This window comes from Diaporthe citri (genome assembly GCF_014595645.1).
Source record: "Diaporthe citri strain NFHF-8-4 chromosome Unknown scaffold_2, whole genome shotgun sequence".
NCBI lineage: Eukaryota > Fungi > Ascomycota > Sordariomycetes > Diaporthales > Diaporthaceae > Diaporthe > Diaporthe citri.
Genome location: NW_025064847.1, coordinates 5743221 through 5767674, shown reverse-complemented (window position 1 = coordinate 5767674; position 24454 = coordinate 5743221). Strand labels below are relative to the sequence as shown.

The window sequence follows — 24454 nt, the reverse complement described above, 5'->3', positions numbered from 1 at the left end:
GAGCACCTGGTCTTCAGGCAAGGCATCGTGAGAGGCAGGTCTGATCTGTGCAAAACCCGAGTTAGTCGGTTGTGATCACCACCAGAGGCAGACGAGCAACAGTGAAACTTACCATCTCAAGCGGCGTCCACGTCCTCATCAGTATCGCCCAGAGACTCCTCGTCGTAATCAACCTCAGGCTCCAGCAGGTACTCGGCCCCTCCATCGACATCCTCCTCGGCCTGCTTTTCAGTCTTCTTGAGCATGGACTCGTCGATCGTCTTGAGGGCCTTGATGGATGCGAGGCTGAGGTAGTCGTCGCCCATGAGGCTCTGGACGTCGTCACGCGGGAGGATTGAGAATGCGCGGCTCTCGCCCGGAGCCAGCTGCAGCGTGGTGGCCGTCTCGTCTTCCTCATATCGCGCGAGGAAGTCCTTGGGCTCACACTCGTTGAAGCGCGCTACGGCTTGGCCGTCCGTCGTGATGATCTCCTTTTTCTTTCGCCACTCCAGCGTGTCGACCTCCACAGTTTCGTCCATAAGCATGTGGTAGACGTACACCGTCTTGCTCTGGCGGTACCGCACGCAACGACCCAGCGCCTGCTCCATGTGGTTATCCCAGTCGCTCTGTTTCCGGCTGACGAGGGGAGACACGAAGATGATGTGGTTGGCGTTGTGCAGGTTGCTCCCTGCCGCTTGCTCCGAGTTAATTGTCTGCACAAGCACCTTGAATTCGCCTCTCTTGAACTTTTCGAGGTTGCCGGCCTCGTTGCGCGAGAGCATCAGAGATGTCACATGCTCGATATCTGCTGCAACCAGTTCTTTGTAGATGTCCTTTTCCATCGCCGCATTCTGAACAAATACCACGACTGATTCGGAGGGTTTAATGCGCTCGATGAGATTGATAACAGCGCGAGCCTTTGGCCCCTCGGTGGACTTCTGGTAGGTCGTAGCTGAGTCTAAGTATGGGTCAGGATCCTGAGTGATGGCCCCGGAGAGGCCACTCGCAGCGATGACACGCTCCTTCTTCGTGATCTTTGACAGCGGAATGCATACGTCCTTCACGCGGCGCTGGCAGAGACGAACGCCGCAAAGCCGACCGTCGTCTGGCTTATCACAGAATACGTGACCACAAAGAAGCGAAACGTAGTGTGCGGCGGGCTTCTTGCTGCACTGGGGGTCGGGGCACACCTGAAGGCCATGAAGAGTGTCGGAAACGGCTTGTTGCAGGTTCCGCCTCGCATGAGCGATAATGCTGCGCTCGTGGACACTTGTCTGGTCATCGACAGTTTTCATAAAGTCATCAAAAACGACTTCCATGTTGCCGCCCCGGATCCTCTTCTTGCCTTCCTGAGGGAAATCTGTCAGGCTCACACCGCATGATTCAGGCGAGACATAATCTTTGTCGGTTGCAATCCCCGCCTCGTCTGCAGCCACACGCGCAATCAGAGTTTCCTTCTTGTCGGTGCTCTTCGCAACAAGGCCACGCCGATTGCATTCTTCCTCCAAGAAGACCTTGGTATCCTTGTAGTCGTGGAGCTCCTTCGTGATGGCGGCAATCTGCTCGGGGCTCAAGTTGCTCATCTCGCCAAGCCTGTCCCGACGAGATTTGTCGAGGGCCTTCAAATGCTGGAGGTCAAAGTCATCAGGACTGAGGTGGGCTGATGGTTCACGCAGTTCTGAAATGGGGACAACCATATGTGAACGGCCTTTCGCGGAGGCATGGTAGTGGCTCTCCCAAGGCACCTTCTCCGAACACTCCAGCCTCAAAAGCTCCTCTTCCGCTGCATCGAGATCCGGGACTTTGTCAAATAGAAACCATCGTCTCGAGTGAAGTGGAGTCTTGGTAAGCCAGTCTCGGAAGATCTTAAGGAACTTCTTCTTGGCCTCGAAGTTCGTGCGCACCTTCTCCCTCTTGAGAATATCTTCTTCGGGCCACTTGGGCTGCTCCACGGGCGGTTTGCAGAACAACATGGCATCGAAGACTGATTGCAGAACTTCAGGAAGACCATCCTGGGGGAGACTTCGGAACTTGCTTAGTGCCTCTCGCACATCTTCGTCCCAGATTAACATGCGCATGGCAGACTCGAAAGCATCCCAGCTCTGGTACAGGCTGATATCTACCCGCAGCACTGACTGAACTATGTCAGTCAGCGTCTGGTAGTAGTTCAGCTGTCGGTCTTCCTGCCCATCGACCTCCGCTTTCGTGTTCGAGATGGTGATAAAAGCAAGCCGGAAGCCAAGAAAGAACGCCTTCGCCAGTAACTCGCGGCCGCGGTCCTCCATGCCACAAATTTCTTCCTCCGTGATTCTGAGCAAGGCCTTTGCAGCGTCCTTGTCGGAACATCCGGTCAGGCCAGACTGCTTGAGGACATCGTCTGGGGAAGCAGAAGCACAGATAACGAGTGCCTCTATAGAGCGGTCATGGCCGTTGCCCTTCCCCTTCCAGGCAACGCGGCTCATCAAACGCCGACGGGATTCGGCGCCGACGTTGTTTGCATTGTACTGGCGGCTGCGAAGCTCAAGCTCAAGCTCGGCGTGGGACATGAAAGAAATCGTCGACATGGTCAGCACAATCGGCTTTTCGATCTTGGAGACTTTCATTTCGCGGCCGTTCTTGCGCATGAATAGACGCACAAAGGCCAGGGACTGCTCGTGCCGTTCCACCAACACCCTCGGAGAGTGACGGCTCTGAAACAGACTGGTTGATTCGAGATCGGAGTGGGGTGCCAGCGGCTCGTTCTCGCACACTGGAGGCTGTCTTCCCTTGATCAACTGCAACGGCCTTGCCACATGAACATTGAAAAGGTAAGAAACTTTGCAAATATCTTCCAGTGTGTCCATTGGAGGGGTGCCGGAAAGCATCCACTTCGACATTGTCGCACAGTTGGCCACAAACTCGGTGACTGGAATATTCTCATATGGGAACTCGTCCCAGATGATGCGTGCAAAGCTGCACATCTCAAAAAGCCGCAGGGGATGGTAGTCGTTGTCTGCCTTCCCGCCAGACTTCTTCGGATGGAGCTCGGGGGGAGCGAAACTCAATTCTTCTTTACCATCAAGTTTTCGCTCGTCTTTTCTGATCTGATCCAGTTTGCGTCGAAGAGAGGCCCATTGCTGCCGTGCCAGAGTCTTGTCGTCTTGCTCGACAATCTCCATAACTTCCTTTCGAACTTGCGCGAAAGTTTTATGGAATTGCTTGTACCAAGCGCGGTAGACTTTCTGCATTGTCCGGATCTTGTCGAGACCGTGGGTGCTGCAGTACCTGGACATCTCTGCGTGGTACTTGTTGTCCTGGAAGACCTTGTTGCTACAGATGATAATGTCTGCCTTCTTCAAATCAGCAACCTTATGCTTCTGGAACGCGGCGAAGGTTGGTATCATGACAACGTTGTACTGCTTTGGGTTCAGGAATCGCTTTGCCTCGTTGACCCATTGTTGAGTCAGCTGGTTCGGGACGATTACCAAAGTTGCGTGGAGGTGAACCAGGCCATCAAGAGGCTTGTTGTTTTCTCGCATGTCCAAAAACTGCCCTCGGTCCGTGTCACGTTGAACATCAATGAGCCCGAGACACACAGCGGTTTTGCCAAAGCCCACCTGGTCCGCCACGACTCTACCGCGGCGGTACACAGGTCTGCCGGCATCAGCATGGACACGCAGATGCAGCTTCTCGTGGTAGACCTCGGCTACCTCGGTCTCAACGAATGGTTCTAAATCTTCGAGAGACTCTCGGTGAAGCATCCACTGTAGCGAGTCTGATTGCTCCTTGAACAGTGTCAACCCATCCTGGAAGCCTGAGGGATGCCTTGCGTCTTCCTCTGCAACTGGCTCAGGGGCCGATATTCTGGCTGGCTGAAGGACGACTCGAGGATTTTCAATCACCCCGGATTCCATGGCAAAGGACCCCATAGTGACCGTGCTATCATCGTATTGCGCCGGATGCTGTGGCAGGTAGGCGCGAGCTTGTTGAAGAAGCGCGTGTCCGTGGGCAACGATACGGACGTCAACATAAGGAACTCCGTCTTTCTTCATTCGCCAGCCATCGAATGCTGCCGTGACGTTGTGGTCGATTCGCAGGAGGGCCGGCTTTGCCTGCAGATTCCCTTCGTAGTTTTGCTGGTCCGCGGGCCTGTGGCGAGCGACTACTGGCCCGCTGGCCCGTGAGCCTGTCGCTGCCTTGACGTAGAACACCTCCGGGATCCTGGGTGCGCATCGCGCACAGTCCGACGAAAACGCTATGTTTGATTGAATCACGGAAACTCTGTGGCCGGTGCCTACAAGTCCCATTTCAACAGCGGAGTAGAGGGGGCCGATCAATCTGGTGAGCTCTGCAAGGTCCAGCTGGTGGGTCAGATCGAGAGTCTTGAGCGTCTCTTGCATCTTGATAGTCTCTTCCTCGTTTCCGAGTAATGGCAAGGACGTCGTCATCAGGCTTTGGTACTTGTCGCACAAAAAGTAGTCGGCCTCCTGGCTCAGATCACCAGGTCGTCGAATGCTTGTTGGAGCCCCCTTTGCCAGGGCTCTCACACCCTCGAATTCCATATTGGGAAAAGCTTCGACGTGGATGCCGTGTGTCTCCAATTTCTCCCACCAGCCATCAATGAAGCCTTGGATCGAAAATTCATCTCCTTCCTTGACAAGGAAGGGTTCGTCTTCCACGAGAACCCTCTTGAACTTTTGATGGATCTGGTCGGCTCGACGTATCCGTAGCAGCACTGGACGGGTTTCTGGTTCGGGCGTGCGTCCCATTTCCCGACTGATGGGTGAGATCACAAATACGTCCTCCTCAGCTGGACCAATCGCATCAATGTCCTTGAACAAGAAGAGCTTCTGATCAGGGTTGTTGTTTACCCACAGCGCGTTCTCTGGGAAACCGCACTCAGGATGAAATGTCCAAAAGGTACCTTGTAGCGACTTGATTGAACGCTGGGATAGATCAGGCATGCTTCCAAGGTCGCCAATCTTCTCGAGACAAAGACCGTGCTTGTCTTGTACTCGGAGCTGCATGGGGAATGATACTGTGTGCGAGATCCAGACCTCCCACAATCGCGCGCCAGGAAACTGATCCCGCTCTTCTGGCCCTAGAACTGCCCGGGCGATTGGCTGGCCAGTGGTGAGAACACCAGTGAGATTCTTCCCTGCACGAGAAAATTGGTCAAGGTGGAGGTACCAAATGATCTCTGCTTTCTCGACGACCACTCTGAGAATGAAAGTCGAGTCTGCAGTGTATTCCAGTCGAACAGCATCGGTTATCTCGACGAATTGAAGCTGGTATGTGCTGTTGCAGAGTCCTTCGATGATGGCCTTCGCTAACTCACCCCGCTGGAAGTCGCTGTAAGTCGATGCCATTAGGGCGCGATCCAGCTTTTGCACAAGGGCTTTAGTCTCAGAACGCATCCACAGGACTGGAGGGAAGAATTTCCGGAATTCGTATTCAGCCTGAGCGTATGGTAAGGACCTCAGATCCTCCAGCGACTCTGGGGACTTCATGAGCGCATGCTCTGGATTGCCTTTGCAGCTCTTGCAGAAGCTGCTACCGCACACTGCACATATGTGAAGCTCGATGCTGCTGTATGGGAGGCCGTGCTGGCAAACGCATCGCCGCCGAGCTCGTTGTTGCAGGGCGAGAATGTCTCGGACACCGCCTTGAGTGACCATGTACGCGAACAATTTAATGTAGATGAGCTCTTGCGGGTCATGGGTAATCTTCGCCCCGCCACCGTGGAAAGAATTCTGGATCTTGGCCCTCGGTTTGAAGTCGCCCTTCTCGAACATGTTCTCGAGCCAGTTGAACCCGTGAGCCTGGTCTATACGGGCTACTGCTGAGAGTGCCGCAAGGATTACAGCGCCGACAACTGTGGTCGTCATGGCATTGCCAGCAAGATCTTGCAGTTGAGCTTGTGTCTCAACGCTCATGTCGAAGTTCTCCACGGGAAGTCCCTGCAACCTCAATGATTCAGTGCCAGTAATCGGGCGTGCCTCCAGGGTGAGCACAGGAATGGCATTGGGGGTAAGACAACCAGTCCGACCGAACACGATGTTGGGGGTGATCCTGTCGACGTTTTGGCTGCAGTCAATAATTTGCGCCTTGAACCTGAGGTCGTAGAAACCATGGGCCTTTCCTTGTCCGAATAGCCCGAGGGTGAAGATGCACTCCAGCAAGTCGCTGACGCGGCAAGGCTGCCGGTTTTCCCACGCCTTCCACATATTGGCCGGGGCATTTGACATGGCATTTTCCAGCCAGCGAATCCAATCACGACGGTCTGGAATCTTGTGGTTCCTTCGGAAAGCCGTGTGTCTTGACTTGGAGAAGCTCCAGTTCGACTCCATTTCACGCACTCCCTGCGCGGCGAGCTCCATCTCATTCCGAGCTCTGTGCAATTCAAGGCTATTTGGCGGCAGTATGAAGTCGGTCACCGAGTTGGAATGAGTATGCTTCAGAGAGGGCAAAGTATCTTGGCTGAAGAGCTTGCATAGCATCTGAGCACCCTTCAAGGTAAAGGCCTTGTGGCTGAAAGCGATCATGTACTTTCGAACTCGTGTCTGCGGCATGTGGTAGTTTTTGGTGTCAAGCCTGTGCACTGTAGCTGCATAGCCCATCAGTTGGAGAAAGCCGCAGTCGATAAGCTTTTGCCAGGGAGCGCTGTCGACGTTCTCGAAAATCAGCATCATGGGTTGGCGCCAGAACGCGTAGTTCATCGCAGCGGCAAAGGTCTTGGTCGAGGTGTTCTTCCTCTCCGTTTTCTCGCTCATTGCTTTGATCGCGTCCTGCCAAGAATCATTCGAGACATGTTGACGAGAGAGATTGTCACCATGCTTTTCCTTCAAGGTCGCCCACTCCTCCAATGCGTGTGACAGTCCAGCGTAATCCTTGATCTTTGTGGAATTGAGGGATGAGAAATCAACGCAAGAGGTGCCTGCGATGAAGAGATCGACAGGCGGGATTTTAGCTTTCGCCCCTGTGATCAGGTCCCTATACATTGATTAGCGACTGGCATACACAGGAACATTGCTGTCAATGACTTACGCTGTCTCTGCATAATCCTCAGCAAAGTCTTTGGCATCTTTGAACAACAGCGCCGGCTTGCTGTTACGCATCAAAAAGCCCTGCTTGTAGGGTTCAATCTCACAGGCAAAGCTGTTGATGGTTGTGAAGACTTGATCCCCGTACAAGTTCTTGAGCATCTCGAAAAGGTTCATCACGTGGATAGGTGCATCGGTTCCTGAGCACAATGTTCCGACACGAATGTAGTACTGGCGCCCACTATCCGTGTAGAGGCTCAGGCCAATTTGCGAAGCATCATCAATCAATCTTCCCATGATCTCCCGTAGGCTGCGCAGGGGCTTGTCGTTGGACCGCGGCTCCATATCAGCGGCAGGCTCAGAAGAGTCGCCGCCACCGCCTCCATCTGGAGAGCCAGGGGAACTGTAGTCGGGAGTCTTGTCCGTCGAAGCCTTGTCCTTGGGAGGATTGCTGTGGGGAGAATCAAGCTCGGAAGGTTCACGCTTCGGTGGCTTGCTGCCGGAAGCATCGCTCTGAGTGTTGTTGAACATGCTCGTGATCGTTGTCTGTCTGAGCGACTGTTTTCCAGCGGACCGGCCATTGGCGGTCCTGGGCGCCTTGACAGATTCTAATGCCGACTTGGCGGTGTCTGCCTTACGCTTTCTGGTCGCCTTCTGGCCCTTCCGGGATGTGACAGTACTGGGCGGCATTTGGTAAGACAAGTCAGAGTCATCGTCCCTACTGAGAGGCATTCCACCATCGCCTTGGAATGGGGGTGGCCCAGTCTTCTGTTTGGCACTGCGCGACCTGGTAATGCGAGTACTGGTGGCCCCCGTAGCAACATCATCACGCTGAGCGGTATGTTGTGAGACTGCCAGGGACTGACTGATGTCGTGCTGCTGGACTTATCGTTAGCAATACAGCCGTGAGGCAAGCAGTATAGTTGTGGAGATGTGTACAGTACCTGGTAGTTCACGAAGCCAGCGTTAGGAGCACCCCGACCAAGCTGAGGCGAAGGCTGAGGGCGACGAGAAGTTGATTGACCCGAAGAACCGTTCTCTCCTGGCATGGAACCAGGCGATGTTTGTTGCTGCGGGACTGACTGTCAGTTATGCTCGACAACGAAACGAGTCCACTACAGAGTAGCACTAAAGCCCATAACAAGGGATTTGCTTACCGCGCAGTAGTCACGCTCGTCGCTAGCAACAGGAGCAGCGGAGCCAGGACTTTGAGAAGCGTTTCCCCTATGCCAGATGGGAAGCCTTGGATCGTGAGGATGGGGCGCCATCGTGGGCTCTGGCGCCCAACGAGGCGCGCCAGGATGTCAAGGGTTGGAGTCAGGAGCCCGAGTCTGCAAAGAAGGCAAGAAGTTGACAAAAACGATCAGAGAACGGAGCACGAACGTTGTGCCCAGCTTGAGCAGCGTGAGAGAAGGTGAGTCCCGGGATAGGATGATGCAAAGAAGGGAGACTGCCGGATTTGAGGCAAGGTTGCTGAAAAACAACAACCGGGCTAGGGCAAAGGCAGGTCCAAGCTTGTGGGATGGAGTGAAGATGGACTGACGGGGGTCTACCTCGTCAGTCCAGGAGCTGGCCGCCGGGACGGGGTGTGGATCGTGAAGAATTGCAGATGGAGTATCAGGCTTCAATTCCGGATGCAAGCCCAGCCGCAGGGAGGCTGATGAGGCAAATGAGGACGTCAAAACAAGGAGTAGGTGTGGTCAGGAAGCAGCTGAGTGCAAGAAAGAAGAAAGGCCGGGAAGGTTGTGCAGGTCAAGTTGTGAGTGTCTGGCTTCGGATACCCGAGAAGTAGGGGGTTCTGCAGGGAGGTTGCTGTGGCAGGACCACATCTGCAGTCAGCCAGCGGGTTGATACAATACAGCAGCTCGCAGCAGCTCGCAGCTCACAGCTCACAGCTCACAGCTCGGGTTTGACTTGATGGGCCCACAGAAGTGTGAGAGCCCTGTGCGAGGAAGTTTGCCCCATTCAATGATGCCGCGGCGACATCATGGGCGCCGGCATTATGGGCGCCTGGCGCATTAGATGGTGAAACGACAGACCCGATTCCCACTACACTAAGTACCAGACGCATCCACTTCGGCTTGCTTCCAAGGGGCTGCTTAGAGCATCATCCTCCAGGACGAGGCCGAATTGGTATCTGGTGTCCCCCATAGGTACCATCGCACATGAGAAGGAAGGAAAATCCCGAATCCAGAGGCTTTCATGCTGGAGATGCGGGAGACCTTTGTATCTAACTCGGAGACACATGGCCAAGGTAAGACTGATGTTTGAAACACTCCAGTGGTGAGATCTCAAAGGGCTTCCTTCAGTATGTAAAGAAGTCCCGAGATAGGATCAATGGGACCTCGCCTTTGTCTTGAGCCTCGACAGTTGGTGCCACACAACAGTGGACAGTTCCTGCCTGACAATGGCCGGCGGCATGGACGGTGTGTTCTGGTCTAAATTTCCATGGTTTTTATGGGCTCTCGTCTCGAATTTGCGCATCAAATTCCAACAGGACAGCAAGACATGGAAGCCACCGGGTCGAAAGCGGCCGTCATTACCGGTGAGCAGCCCATCCCAAGTGTAGGAGTTGTCGACGTCCGTCTGGAGCTACTTGTTGGACAGTTTCCATGCTGACACTGATGTAGAAACAGCCAGGCCGAGGGTAAGCCGAAGGCGGATGCTTGGATGGAATAACAAGACACATCCATCAGTACCCAGCCAGTGTGTGCCACAGGCCCATTACCGACGTAGTGTGGACCTCTTTCATGAGGACAGCCGAGTGCTGCCGTTTAAGCACGCTGCTCTTCCATGACTTTTGTCACACTGATCACTGTGTCAGCCGAAAGGCGATGGTGTGGATCTGTAAAGATGTGAGTTAAGATGTTCAAGTCAAAGCTCGGCACATGGATAACTTAGACTATGATGATACCTCCAGATCGAACCGTAACCTCCTCTGATGAGCCATCTTTTCGGCTAAACACTTCAAACTTGAGTTGAAGAGATACACAGGCATCTTGAGGTCTGAACAACAACTCTGTGTCTCGAAACTGAGCCTTTCTCTTGCCATGGCTGATGTTAGGACATACAGGCTTGCCCGGGTGGCTTGGGTGGACTGTTGTGGGTGACGGTCCCGTGCCACCAAGCAGGCAAGAGCTGACTGCTGTATCACGACCACCCATCAGCCACACATCTAGAGATTGGTGAGATCTGAGCCACCGAGTCGTGGCTCGCAGGTCAGATGCCTTGGATTTAGCATCCTGTCTGGACGCAAAAGTCAGGGCCAGACCAAAGTCTAAGCCGAGTGTTATGCTCAAGCAGGCAAGGAGGACGATGCCAGCACCTTGGTGATTACATGAACTCGTACACCCGGGGAGGGAGAGTGGAAGGTTGTGTGGGGGGCGCGGTGAGAGTGAGTGGTGAGGAGGGAACAGTTGTCGTCCAAGTAGACCAGAGGTTTAGCCGAGAGGGCTGTTCAACGGTACAGTCCCAGGGTTGAGTAGTTCCGGGGTTGGCAGGAACGAAGTTGGAGAACCCGGAACAGGAACAGTCCTCAAGACACCGGGTGTTGAGCTGGCCCCCCGGGCCCTCTAGCCTGGTACCTACACCTACCGACCCCTGGCACATGGCACAACGGACTGCTTCCATCCCTTGGACATATCCGCTGGCTGTGGCAGGATTCAGTGTAGACGTCGTGGAAGAAAGACGGAACGTTTTTGACGATGTGTGCTTATTATCAAGCCAGCCAAGATCAATGCCAGTCCGACCATGGAACACGTAGATCGATCATGAAGCAGAAAGCAAGAAAAAGGCGGACGAGTCACCGGATTGCCATTTTGTGACGAGTGAGAAGGCTGCCGGTACCGAGAGCCTGCCTCCATACCTCTACTCTGGATGTAGACAACACCGACTGGGTGTGTAGAAGCAGGTAGGATGCATGTCCGTAGTCAAGTTCAGTTCAGGGGCAAGCTGTATCGGACCGTTGAACCTGCATGGCCAACTGAATTGGATTGTACAGGGGCCTGTTCCCACAAGAGCATGAGGAGCTCAACAGAAGAGACCATGCAGCATCAAGATGATGACCAAGAGCAGCAGCCGTCAGTCTGGGTTCGAGTTGGTTGCATGTACTCATGATACTGATCATTCTTCATTCCAAAATACCGCAACTTGTGTGTACTCTAAATTGTCCGCATCTTTGCATGTAAACTCCCAAGAGCTGTTAGGAACTCTTGCCCACCCCGGCGTCTAGAGCAAGCTGGCAGGCTGGCTGCACATGCCTCTGCACTAACATCAATGCACAGCAGCTCACGTGTTGACGTGTTAGTCACGGCCACTACGGTCCCGCCGTCTGGGAGCAGCTTGATGCAACCGCGCTGCCTCGACGCGATTCCACAACTCGCGGCCCGCGTCCTGCACGGAACCTTCGTCTGGCCTGGACGATGTAAGCATGGCCACAACCACCTCCACCCTCTCCGAATTGACGCGGACGCCGACACCACCTCCAAATGGGTCCAATTACCTCACGGCGAGCGAGGGCACGTCCGGTAGCGCCAGCGTGACCGAGCCTAGCAGTCCGGCCGGCGACTCCAGGGATGACCTGCGCCACCACAAGGCTGTCTATCGCGATGCCCTCGGCCTGCCGCGTGAGCTCAGGCTGCGCTGCCATATCCACCTCGAGGAGCAATACTGTGAGCTTAGCCAATAAAGTCTGGGCCCCGTTGTGACGATGCGTGCTAAGCAAGACGTGAAGACATTGCCGCCCTGAACCTGTTGAGCAGCCTGCTCTGCGACGGCATCCCGCCCGCCCATGCGCCCACCAAACCAGGCTGCGTCGCGCCCCCGGCCCAGATGGCGGTGCTGGCCACCCTTGCGATCCACCCCAAGCACACCTCCAAGCTGGCAGACTCGGCCCCCCATGACGTGTCGTCCTTGGCCATGTCGTACCTGCGCACCGTCCTGGCCACCGTCGGCCCCGTGAACGCCAACCTACGCGACGCCTTCCTCTTCCGCGGCGAAACAGGCCGGCGGCGGCACAGCTCCGAGAACTCCGGGCTGAGTGGCATGGACAGCGACGAGGACCACGTACGCGGCAAGACGGCGAACAAGGGCAGCGTTTGGGCGCGGGGCCAGGACTTCTGGAAGGTGCTCGGCTGGGCCTTCAACTGCAGCGCACAGCACCCTCACCGATGGCGGTGGTGGCAGCCGTGGCTCGAATACATGGTGGACGTGCTGGAGGCGGACTATGAGGAGAGGAAACGTCTTGATGTCGAGCGCGAGGGGTCCCAGGAGTCGTACGAGTATCAACTGCTCCAGGAGTCACTATTGGTGTCGTACATCATGCCAAAGAACAGCCGCGTCAGCCCCCTGAAGCCAATAATCAGCGCCCTGTTTGCGGACGGCAACACATCATCACAAGCCATCTTCAAGGAGGTGTTCACGCGAGAGAACAAGGTTGCATCCAAGAGCAGCAAGAAAAGGAAACGCGATCGGGTCGACCTGGAGAACGACAAGTTCGGCGACTACGATGACGACTCGTCCACCGGAGGCTCGGAGCCATCAACTCCAGAGCATCTCCGAATGCTGGCAATGGACGTCAAGAACGACACAGCATTGTGGACGGGTACCTCATTGTTGGAGACCATCCCACTTCGACTCCGTCTTTTTACCCTCGTACGTGGCCCACAGAACAAGAGCCCCTTCCCCATCCCTCGCCTTTCTCACTGACAGTGAATGTAGTTATCCGAGGCCGCGTACGACATGCCCGGGAAGTGCATGATCAGCCTGCCAGACCTCTACGAGAAGTCCACAGAGCGGATCGCGCAGCTGCCTGTGGCGGCGTTTGCCAAGTTCCTGTCGCAGCACGACACGCCGCTCGCGCAGGGCAGCCTGGTGGCCATCATCCGCTGCCTGATGCCGTACCTGCTCCCCGGCACGGCGCCTCGGCCCGGCGACGTCGACGCCGAGGTGGACGAGCGCGAGGACATCTCGGCGCGCATCCTGGAGCGGTGCTACCTGCCCTTCGCCTACCGCACGGCCGAGAACAACGCCAAGATCTCGCTGGCCCTCGAGTCCATGCTGCGCCTCGACTTCTGCTCGTGGTCGCCGGGCTTGCAGCGCGCCGTGGAGAAGGGCGTTACCGCGCGCAACGACAAGGCCGCGCCCAGGAAGGGCGGCCGCATGAAGAGCGACGGCGAGCTGGCTGCGCGTGAGATGCTGCTGGCCTCCGGGAAGAGGCTCCTGGCGTGGGCTGATATGTTGAAGATGGAGTATGAACAGGAACCGGAGACGTAGAGTTCGGGCAGCGCATCTCGCTACCGATCATTTCTAGAGCTTATTGTGTTGATGCCAAGGTTTGGGGCCGGGCATTTGATTTTGCAAGGCAGCTAGGGAGTAACGGGTCTTTGTCACGGGTTGTCACACTTGGGAGACTGCACCGACAGCAGCTTGGCGTTCAAGGTGGCCTTTGGTAGAGGCAAAATACTTGTCATAGTCGGAGTTGTGGTGTTTCAAAACAACTTAGAAGTGACGAGAATAACGACGACCAAAAGGTACAATGGCCACCATCAATCAGATCATGGAGATGTCTTTTACATTGATATTACACGCCACCACTTTTCTATCGTTTTGAAGCTGGAGGTGACCAAGCTTGCGGCTGCCAGTCCTCACTCGGCCCGCCACGTCTGCTCTGTGCCCATGGGTCCTTCTTCTGAGCATCCTTCGCCGCAGCAGCCTGTTGCTCCGACCCAGACGCGACCGCATCCCTCCGCGTCCCCTCCTCAGGCAAAGCACTCTCCTTCTCTGCTCCTCCCCTCGCTACCCGGCGGCTCCCCAAAGCAGGCACAGGCTGGCCCGCGCCGACCTGCCCCGCCGCCCCGCCGTCGTGCTCAAGCAGGCTCGGCTTCGCGGCCCAGCGGGCGTCGGCCTCGGCGGCGAGCAGCCTCATCTGGTGCTGGCGGCGGACCTCGGCGTGCTGCTCGGGGATAGAGGGCGGCGCGTCGCGCGCCGCAGCCACTGGTGCCACTGGGGCGGGACCTTGACCTCGCTGTAGTGCGTGTCGCGCGGGTACTGCACGATGCGGCGCCAGCGCGTGCGCGGGTCGGAGGGGTCGCCGCGCACGTCGCGGAACTCCCAGTATGTGTTCCCCTGGAGGTCCAGGCCTGTGGATTTGGGTGGGGAAGGTTAGTTACGTGATTACTTGAATACTCGGGGTGAGGATGAGGAATCAGGCAGTCATGGCATGTCAAAAACACTGCAGCCTGATGGGCTGGGCGGTTGGTTGGCTTGGGGCTTGGCTTGAGATGAGTCGAGCTCTGAGGTGAGTCTGGTGGGGTCAGTCTCACTCACCAGCAAGGAAGCGTTTGCGCCATGGCAGGCGCAAGGCCTTCCACTTATACCATGTTTGCAACAGAGGTGAGATCTGTTTCGAGGACATGGCACCTGCGATCGGGTGTGGAGTGCCGAGGCAGTGTGGCAGGGCGGCAGGGTGGTAACGTATGGGCGCAAACTGCGAAAATATTCATTTGTTGTTTTTGTCGATGGGCGCTGCTTGATGATGATGCGTCATGGGCCTGCCGGCTGTCAGTGACATGCCTGCAACGCGCCGCCCGCGTCAAGTACCAGCGGCGCCAATAAGACCCCTGTGTGGTGGGTCCTTCCCTGTTCCGCCGCCTTGTCGGGCACCGACCAGCCATCCGCCCGTGGGCGTGCATCCCTGGACCACTGGACCCAAACCGGCTTGCGACTTGTTGTTGCACGCTGCACGCCTGCAGGTGGCAGGGAAGGGGGTCGCCGGAGGGGGGGAAACCACGGCTGCGCGCTGCCCCTCCTCGAACTCCATGATTATGCTGTGCTGTACATACACCGGCACTATTGGGGCCTATAGTACGGTCCACTACCAAATATCCTGCACTGCATTGTGCCTGGTTGGCACTAGGAAATCTGGATTAATGCTGTATCATCTCCCATGGATTGCTCGCAATTTCCATATCCACAGAGTAATCTCGCTCTCTCCCGTATCGCGTGGCTACAACCGCCTTCTCGCCATCAGATCCGTCTTCAAAAGCAGAAGAATCAACCCTGGCTAACAGTCCAGTACTCCTGCAGCACTCCTGGCACTTCAGCTCCCGTCGTGCATCCGACTCTCCATCCTCCGAAACAACTCCCCGCGGCCAATAGACGTGCCAGACGTCAAGTCGCCTTCACTGACGTAAGCCTGCGTGAACCGCCCGACGCCAACCGCCACTCACACATCGATTCCTGTTTCCTGTGGAGTGAACGACAAGAAGAAGCAACTCCGAGTCCCAGGACTGCCGCGGCGCAACTCGGAATCGGATCCCACGGCAGACAACCACCCGCGCATCACCATGTCCTTGGATCGAGACTTGAAGCGACTCCGACTGGAGAAGTTCACCCCGGCCGCTGCGAATGAGGCGCGCGAGTGGATCGAGGGCATACTCGGCCAGCGCCTGTCGGGCGACCTGCTTGAGTCGCTGAAGGATGGCGTCGCTCTTTGCAAGTAGGTTCCCACAGACGACACGCAAGAAACCTCTCGTGGCCCCCCAGCGGACTAACAAACTGGTGATATTACAGACTCGTCAACCTCGTCCTGCCTCCCCCAGGCGTCAAGTTCAAGGCCTCCGCAATGCCCTTCGTCCAAATGGAGAACATCTCCCATTTCCTCCGCGCCTGCAAAGGCCCTCCGCTCAACCTGCAAGAACACGACGTGTTCCTCACGGTCGACCTGTACGAGGCGAAGGATCCTGCACAAGTACTACAATGTATCGGCGCCTTCAGTCGGGCAGCGAACAAGGCAAATCCGGCTTCCTTCCCTACAGCCATCGGGCCCCGTGCCGCAGGACTGAGCCCGCAGAGGACGGGTGCGGGAGGGACATTATCACCAACACCTACTCCAGGAGCGCGGCCGCGCGGCATGTCAAACTCCAGCAATGCATCCTCTGCCTACGGCAGCCGACCGCCGCTGATCGCGTCCAAGACTGGGGACTCTACGTCTGGGCGCTGGTCTCCTGCCAAGAGCCCAACAGCGAATGGGCCTAAGTCGCCCTCCGTGTCGAGCTGGAGCAGCAAGGCCAACGAGGGTGCGACCTCGCCCGCATGGAATATCGCGCAGTACGGATACATGGGCGGCGCGAGCCAGGCCAACCTCGGAATTTCCTTTGGTGGACGTCGGCAGATCACTAGCGCTGGTCCGTCCGTGCCTAGCTTGGCGGAGAAGGAGAAACGGCGAAAGGCTAAGGAGGCTGAAGAGCAAAAGCAGCGTGAAGAAGAAGAGGCGCGGCGCCAGGCAGAGCTCGAGGCTGAGGAGGAGCGCGCGAAGCAAGAAGAGGCGCGGCGGTGGGAAGAGGAAACCAGGCGCCAGCGTGAGGCGGAACAACGCAGGGCGGCCGAGGAGAAGCGCCGCTGGGAAGAGGAAGAGCGACAGTGGAAGATCACGGAGGAGAAGCGCCGCAAGGACGAGGAAGAAGCCGAGAAGCGCCTGGCCCAGGAGCGAGCCAAGGCCAGGAGGAAGTCGGGCGACTCTCGTCTACACGGCCAGTTCCTCAGCCAATACCAGGCCGAGCAGGCCGGTGGTGGCGAGGAGGTCTACAGCAGCCGAATCAAGGAGCTCGAGAAGGAGCTGGAGCTCGCGCGCGAACGAGAGGCTCAGTATGAGCGCGAACGCCAGGATAGGCTACGACTCAAGAGCGGCGATGCTAAGTCCAGGGCACGCTCTCGCAGCCGGCCCCGCCCAGCATCCGGGGAGCCAAGCCGGCAGGATTCGTGGGCACATGGCGACGAGCGCGCGGCCCTGTCGCCGGCACGGAACGAATACACCCTGCCGGGTTCCCCACTGGCACAGCGACCTGCACCCCCGCCACGACAACAATCACGACCACTCCCCGACCCCACACTGGCAGCGACGCCACCGCCAGCAGCAATGGTCAAGACACACCGCACTGGCGAGTCGGCCAGGTCAGGCGGCACCAGGTCCCGCGCCAACACCGCCGGCTCCCGGCCGCTACCAGACCCAAAGGCCTACTCGTCCCCCGTTACGACGCCCTCGCCACAGATGAACCGCACCGACCGGTACCTCGCCTCCAACCCGCTGCCGCCCAACGCGCCGGCGCAGCAGCTGACGTACTCGCGTGAGCTCGGTGCCACGGAGGAGCGCGACGCCGAGGACCGGCGGCGCGCACAGGCGCAGCGGGCCACCAAGGCCGGGGGCCTGGCGTCCAAGTCGCTGCTGGAGCGCGAGATGGAGCTGGAGCGGCAGCGGCAGCGCGAGTGGGAGGAGTCGCAGAAGCAGACGGCCAAGGCGCCGCGGTCGGGCGACGGCGTCGAGGGCATCGGCGGCGGCGTCGGCGGCAGGTGGGACGTCAGCCAGTTCGCGGGCTACACGGGCGGCGACAACCTCAACCGCGGCACCCAGGGCATCGGGGCCGGGCGCAGGCAGATCGGGGGGCCTAGGCCGCTGCCCGGGACGCCTGGGTCTACTCGTTAACTTGGGGGAGGCTGTGTTGCGCACATGCGCTCGTCTTGGTCATTATGGTGTGGTCCGGTGCGGTGGTGGGCTTTGTGCTTTTTTCGTGGGTGGTACAGTACACACTGGTTGAAGGGGCTAATTACTTTGCCCCGCTTGGGCAGCCCTCGTACGGCGCTGATATACCCCATTCTGCTATCTACACTGGTTTTCGGAGGACAAAATCTGCCTTGTGTTGTGCCTTGTTGTTACTTGCTTGCTTGGAACGCTTGCTTTAATTCCCCCCCTTGTCGTGTCGTGTTGGGCTCGGTCTGTTTGGGTCAGCGGTGGGCCCTGAGATGGATGGAGCTGGAGAGCGAATACCCTACGTAGCACGCAAACTGAATGGATTGGTTTACAAAGTCGCTGGGTTTTGAAGTCAGTGACAAAATGGTTTCCTAATGGAGTCCAGGCTTGACATACCGACAAGATCGACAGCACGCCTCACTCTGAGAAACGCGGTGCCGTGAGACGGCATCAGGCTCTGATGATGCAGCTGGTTGGGCTCCTCTGTCAGCCTGGCGAATGCTGCACTACCCCAGCCAGCTCTTTCCCATTGTCTGCAGGACAGCAGCAAATGGCGTAGTTGAGGACGTTCTTGCTCGAATATGAGTTTACGCATCAGCACCGCCACCGTCCCCGCCTCCCATTGAGGCCTGCCGTGTTTCCTTCAAGGTCCTCGGTTCTGCCGCGTTGACGGTTGTGTATTCCCTTCGGCGCATCTCGAAAGGCAATCCACCACTCGACCTGCTCGAATCAAGAAAATCATCTGAATATTCACGGACGTCTAATTCAAAGGTGTTGGAAATTGAAAAGGATCTTGGAGATGCATTTACTGAAAAGCTGACCGATTGATCGGTGCTCAACCACATCTGTCGTGCAGGTGTAGGCACATGCGACTACTTCACCCGCCCTGCAGGCTATCCTGCATAGCTGCAGCTGCCTTTCCCTAGTCTATGATCATCGAGCACACCCCCATTCACTCAATATTGTTCGCTTGAGTTCGACCAAGATGGTGTGCTGACGTGTCTTGTGAGACTCTGCCAGGCTGCTCCTAATGCAATGCATCAAGTGGGCTGCCTCTCATTCTTGTTTTGATTCTTTGCAACCTACCATCTAAGAGGTTCTGCGTTGTTCGTTTGACAAATTCCAACACTCCCTTTTCCACATTCCATCGACGCTCACCGTGGGACCACCTGACTTACGATCAGCACACATCTCCTTTGATCCGCACTGGGAGGCTGCACGCCAAACAGCTAAGATACTTTACTGGCCCCGGCTGTACTCAACTGAGACCAAGGCACTCAAGGACCAATGTACTCACGCCTCCTTCTCCCCTAGAACCTACCCTGTCCAAGAACATGGATCCTCTGTCAGTGACTTCTGGAATCGTCGGGATCGTAGCCTTCGCACTTCAGTTGGCCAAGACGGCCGGAAAAGTAAAGAAAGCCGTGGAAGAGGTAAAATCAGCTCCTAAAGAAGCCAGAGACCTTGTTGAAAGGCTGGTGATGTTGGAAACCACATGTCAGCTCATTGGCTTTCACCTCGAACGGAGACAGAACCTGCTAGACCACTCATCGCCGGTTTCCTTGGATAGTATGTCGAAAGCTTTAGCCCAGTGTCTAGACAGGATACAGCAACTCGAGCAAATCCTTTCGACCGTGACTTCGAGCGAAACACTGGCCCGGACGCCACGGTCCAAGTTCGACACTGTCTCTCGTCTCCGACTTGTGCTTCGCAAAGACAAAATCAGCTCCCTGGTCCAGGAAATCGACCATGTTATTTTGCTCCTACAGTTTGTGATACAGGTGGATATGTGGTGGGTTTAAATGCCAGAAGCTGACACAAACACAAAAGTCTAATTTCCTGCTTTAGGACAATGGCATCAATTCCGCTACAGCCAACTTCACCTTCCAGCAATGGGATTCAACTGACGAATGAAGCGCGTGAATCAGAGAGAACTTCGAACACGAGGCTGGTAAACTCTTCATGTTGGCAGTCAAATGTGGCTCGATTAATTCGGCGACCTACAAATCAGCAGTGTCGCACTTTTCGATACCTGGGTTACATCACCTGGACTATCACTGATGGTTTGACCGGGGATGAGAACGACAATGCCAACCACATGAGATATAGAAAAGGATGCATCACCTTTCGACTGCCATTTACTTCAACCCAGCTCAGCTTGCACTACTATGGTGGCATGGGGACTCCATCATATGCACTCAATGTGACCCATATCATTCCACAGGACTCAGTTCTGGGATCGCGGATCTGGAACCTCATGGGGACTAGAGCTGACCCACAAGAGCTCCATGAACTGGTCTCGCGCCGAGAGCTATCAGTATACAGCATATACCGGTTACATGATCAGGAATACAGTCTGTTTTTTGTACGTATTATGCGGTGGCCTATTTGGTTCGCGCTCCATGGATGCTAACTACACCTAGCTGGCAGTAGCCTCGAGATGGGCAGAAGGATGCAAATATCTACTGCAACATGACTTTCGCCAGAAAATTGAGGAAGAGTACGCCCAATGTTCACTCTTACGGACTAAAGTTTTATGATACTAATAATCATTGTCGCAGTGAGACTCCCCATTGCTGGTTTTGGAGGAGGGATGACCTTTCTGGCAAGGCTTGCGAAGTTACAGAAACACTGCTATCTGTGAGACCGCACGATATGCGGGTAAAGGATATTAAGTATCTTCTGGATAGTGCATTTGGCCCAGAATACTTCAGTCGATACTTGAAGGTATTTCTGAAGTCTTCCGGGAATTATCATGCCGATATCCTCTCCTACGCCTGGAGGCGGATGATTTTCATCATCTCCCTTCCTGCGGGGCCATACGACAGTTTGTCCAGCTGGTTGCCAGTTCTTCGCTGCCTAATCGAACATGGTGTCGATATACACCAGCCATTTTATCCAGGCTACAGTTCAGCGTATGTGGTGCTTCTGGAATCAGCGATTCATCCTTTTGAAGCTGATGCAAGAGCGTATCATTGGTTGGAAACGCTCAAAGCTTGTGGAGTTGACCTCCATAGCTATATTGAGGCTGAGATCACCCTCATCGGAAAGTCCGGACTAGCACATTATTACCGGCTTGAGAGGCCAAGGAAAATGGTCATGCTTGATTTTGAGGATCTAACGATGCTTTCCTGGCGATGGGAACTAGTTACGGAAAGCAAAATCGTTGAGGTATTGGAAGAGTTCCACAATCTTGGCTCTGACGGTATGGAAGACTACGCAGATAATCACTGGTTCTTTCCCTCGGGCCCTGACGACTTCAAGTACTGGATGGAAGAGGATAACTTCCTGTGGAACCAATGGTTCCCGTTTTTACTATCTCCAATCGACTGTATCGAGGGAGTGGACGACAACAAGTTGGACCGACCATGGTGCCGGGTGACATACAATCGTGCAGTTGAAATCAAGAGCAAACGCTTTGCACGGCGTCAAGCCAAGAAATGGAGGAAAACGCATCCGGGAGTGAACCCACCGTCGAAGACAATGCCGGGCAGCTGGGTGGACTGATAATTTTGCATTCTCATCGACACATTTACGGCTTTTGAAAATACATCAGTTGCCGTTTCGATGCGATTATTCAACCGGAGGTTCGCGTGCCTAGGTCCCTGTGAGCGTCCACTGTTCCTGCCAAGAGATGTCGCTGTTCTGCGACTCTGTCACGCAATCTTCGAATTATCAGTCCTCACATGCAAGATTCGTCGCCAACTTAGACATAACTGGGGCTCCATTCCAGTTTGGTCTGGATTTTGTGGGGTGCCAAGATCAACTAAGGATTTCAACGACATAAAAGATGCCGGCCTTTCAAGCTGACAATAGGAAGTTGTATCCGCGATGGGGGTCGGTCGTATATAATAACTTGCTTATGGCTACACAGGACATGAATCGGGCTGATCTTGTCCCTACACGTCCCTGTTTCTCCTCACACGACCTGTCAAACAGTCATCATGGGCGCCCAAAATACAGGAGTTGACGTCTCCGAGATGGGCACAGGACCAAATGGCTCCGTTCCGCCCTTGTCCGACCTGGAGCAAGGAGCACCGAATGAGGGTGCAGTCAAGTACATTGCCAAAGTCATCCCGTACTTCAGGAACCGCAGAAATGTGCTCATATTCAAGTTGGACTGCCTCCTGCTGCTCTGGATGTTCGTGGCCGGCCTCATGAAAGAGATGGACCAGTCAGCAACAACCCAAGCCTACGTCTCCGGGATGCGGGAGTCTCTTGGACTCTACGGGAACGAGCTTGTCATGTTCACCACATTTTTCTCGATCGGCTATGCGCTTGGCCTTGTCCCTGGGCAGTTGATCCAGACCAGGGTAAGTGCATGCGTGCCGTTCCGCCGGGATTTAGGGCGTCTCTTGGATGAGGACTAACTGAGAATGCACAAGTTCCGGCCATCGATATTCCTCCCGTTGTGCGAAATCACCTGGGGCCTCCTCGTCCTCTTCACATACAAGGCTCCCAACGCCCAGACGGTATACGGTCTCCGTTTCTTCCTGGGCCTCTTCTCGTCCGCTTTTTGGCCGAGTGTGGTGTCCCTCATCTTCAACTGGTATACTCCGACGGAGCTCGCGCTCCGCCTCGCATTTTTCAATGTCTCCGACGTCGCTGGAGCCATGTTCCTCGGCGCACTGCAGGCCACTCTGTATACTAATATGAATGGTGTCCATGGCTTGGCAGGATGGCAATGGCTCTTCATTATTGCCGGCGCCATCACCGTCGGCCAGGGCTTGCTCGGCTTCTTGACGATCCCTGATTCCCCAGCCAACACCCGAGCCATCTGGCTCACCCCAGCGGAGAAACGCCTGGCCCAGCTGCGCATGGGCGAGTCCGGCATCAACACCACAGTGCGCATACCGGCCTCGGTGCTGAATAAGAAGCTGCGGCACATAATCGTCCACCCGATCACGTACTTCTTCCTCCTCGCCTTCGCCCTCACGGCCTGGTCGCACCGCGCCAACTCGTACTTTGTGCTTTACCTCGAGAGCCTCGGCTACGACACCTACCACGTCAACGTCATCCCGCTCGGCGGCTACGCGCTGCAGATCGTCACGAACCTCATCTTCAACTCCCTCTCGGACTGGAAGCACTGGCGCTGGCAGATCAGCATCGGGTCCGCGTGCGCCCTGGGCGTTTGCCTGATCGTGCTGTGCGCCTGGCCCCCTAACAGCACGGCCATCCTGACCTTCTACTTCCTCACGTATGCGACTAACGCCGGCGCGCCGAGTCTGATGGCGTGGATGGGCGAGATTCTGCGAAAGGAGCCAGAGGCGCGGTCTATCATTGTGGCTATCACGGTGACGATCGTGTATGTCGGCCATGCGACCATCCCGTTGCGGGCGTGGCGGGTGGCCGACTCGCCGAGGTATCCGGTGGGCTTCCCGCTCGTCACGGCGTTCACGGCAGCTTCGATTTGTGTGCAGCTGGGGATGTTGTGGTGGGATCGGCGACATCCTGATGTTGCTGATCGCGGCTTTGAGAAATATTCCAGTAGGGAAGTGGAAGCTTCGGTCGATGCGGAAAAGCCTCCTCATAGAGAGGAATCCGCGTAAAGTCTATAGGAACCTCGACCAGCTCTAGAAGTAATTGCTTCTACAGTCTCCGGTCAATACGACATTGTCAGATACGGCTATACGTGAATGACACCCTGGAACCTTGAAAGATAAATACCTAGGTATCTCCTATGGATTCAGAATTCTGCATGGTGGAATTATAGATGCACATAAATTCCGATGTCGAACTGTAACCTTTACCCCGTTCAGTGCAAAAAATGTAAATTTTCTATTGTATATGTAAGGGTTGAAGTCTGTGTTTGATGAGGTGCACAGGAATCAACACGTTCCTCAGTGATTGGGCAGGCCACGTTATTCGCATATCCTGGCACGAATCATTAGTTGATCTACGCCATTATGGTTGAGTTCTAAGTAGAATCTGGAGCCCTTCACCCCGCCTTCATGATCGAGGATGTCTACGAGGTTGATACTTACCTTCTAGTCTAGCCGATTCATAAAAGACTGACATGTTGAGGCCAAAATGGTGTAATGGAAAAAGAATTGAAATTATCAAAAATATTTTCATAATGGAGCAACTATAAAAGTCAACTTTGAAAGTTGTCACCGAAGGCTGCTTTGTGCTGCCTCATCAAAACACCCAAGACTACCCGATGGAAGACCACTCCATTGCAGCACAGTGTGTTGAACACTTGCTCACCTCTTATCTAAACCCCTCGCCCAATCTGTTCAGTGCCCTAATTCGGCAATTGGGGATGACTGTATGTTCGTTGAGTCCGGTCCTCCCGGCTTAGTCGTGTCCCCTGCAAGAAGGCCAACTAGCAGACGAATTTCCAGGAACCTCCCGTCCCCGCAAAGTTCTGACACCCCCTGGCAGCGGAGGCAACCCTCCTCTGGACATTGCTGCAAGTCCTGTCGGTGTAGAAGATGAGGCTACAGGCCGAGTCCAGTGTATAGCCGATCGAGGAGCCCGTCTGCGTGTTGCAGTAGACCGGGGTGGATCCAGTGAAGTACGAGTTGACTTGGCCGGTGCAGCCACTGCTGTAGTAGACACTGACCGAGCCTGCGTCGGCGACTGCGGCGGCGAGGGCCAAGACTGTTGTGAAGAGGCGGGCGACCATGGTGAACAAGAGATTGAGGGCTAGCCACGTAAAGTTGAGTATATCAGCGAGGCAGTGCGGTCATTAGACGTAGTTTTCTGTCTTTCAAAAGTTCTGAGAAAGGTTGATGATCTAGCACGATTGTTGATGACCGGGAAATGACAATGGCCGAGAAAGGAGAGTCACAACCCTTTTAAACACATGGTGCTTGATTTCCTTTCCCAGACTACTGGATTTACGGACCAGACATTCCCAGTTCCACGCCACGCCTGACCAACAGAACTCCGCTGGCTTGCCGCTGGTGGCGTCTCACGATAATGT

At 55.6% G+C, this 24454-nt stretch overlaps 6 protein-coding genes across 6 annotated transcripts; 3 read left to right on the top strand and 3 right to left on the bottom strand.

Annotated features, from left to right (window-relative positions):
- Positions 1-116: 116 nt before the first annotated feature.
- On the bottom strand, positions 117-8269 carry INS49_007129 (uncharacterized protein; the record flags this gene model as incomplete). The annotated part of the gene is made up of 4 exons (XM_043167894.1): positions 117-6951; positions 7006-7880; positions 7946-8071; positions 8159-8269. 4 exons carry the CDS (start codon positions 8267-8269, stop codon positions 117-119), a joined length of 7947 nt encoding a protein of 2648 aa, XP_043029038.1.
- A 3161-nt stretch (positions 8270-11430) lies between these two features.
- INS49_007128 (uncharacterized protein) lies at positions 11431-13274 on the top strand (the record flags this gene model as incomplete). Its single annotated transcript, XM_043167893.1, has 3 exons — positions 11431-11671; positions 11734-12653; positions 12720-13274. The coding sequence occupies 3 exons, from the start codon at positions 11431-11433 to the stop codon at positions 13272-13274; spliced, it is 1716 nt and encodes a 571-aa protein (XP_043029037.1).
- A 325-nt stretch (positions 13275-13599) lies between these two features.
- Positions 13600-14415, bottom strand: INS49_007127 (uncharacterized protein; the record flags this gene model as incomplete). Its single annotated transcript, XM_043167892.1, has 3 exons — positions 13600-13953; positions 14022-14140; positions 14328-14415. 3 exons carry the CDS (start codon positions 14413-14415, stop codon positions 13600-13602), a joined length of 561 nt encoding a protein of 186 aa, XP_043029036.1.
- Positions 14416-15346: 931 nt separating this feature from the next.
- INS49_007126 (uncharacterized protein) lies at positions 15347-17481 on the top strand (the record flags this gene model as incomplete). The annotated part of the gene is made up of 2 exons (XM_043167891.1): positions 15347-15498; positions 15573-17481. The coding sequence occupies 2 exons, from the start codon at positions 15347-15349 to the stop codon at positions 17479-17481; spliced, it is 2061 nt and encodes a 686-aa protein (XP_043029035.1).
- Positions 17482-21470: 3989 nt separating this feature from the next.
- INS49_007125 (uncharacterized protein) lies at positions 21471-23075 on the top strand (the record flags this gene model as incomplete). The annotated part of the gene is made up of 2 exons (XM_043167890.1): positions 21471-21839; positions 21912-23075. 2 exons carry the CDS (start codon positions 21471-21473, stop codon positions 23073-23075), a joined length of 1533 nt encoding a protein of 510 aa, XP_043029034.1.
- A 776-nt stretch (positions 23076-23851) lies between these two features.
- On the bottom strand, positions 23852-24154 carry INS49_007124 (uncharacterized protein; the record flags this gene model as incomplete). Its single annotated transcript, XM_043167889.1, has 1 exon — positions 23852-24154. The coding sequence occupies one exon, from the start codon at positions 24152-24154 to the stop codon at positions 23852-23854; it is 303 nt and encodes a 100-aa protein (XP_043029033.1).
- Positions 24155-24454: the final 300 nt, after the last annotated feature.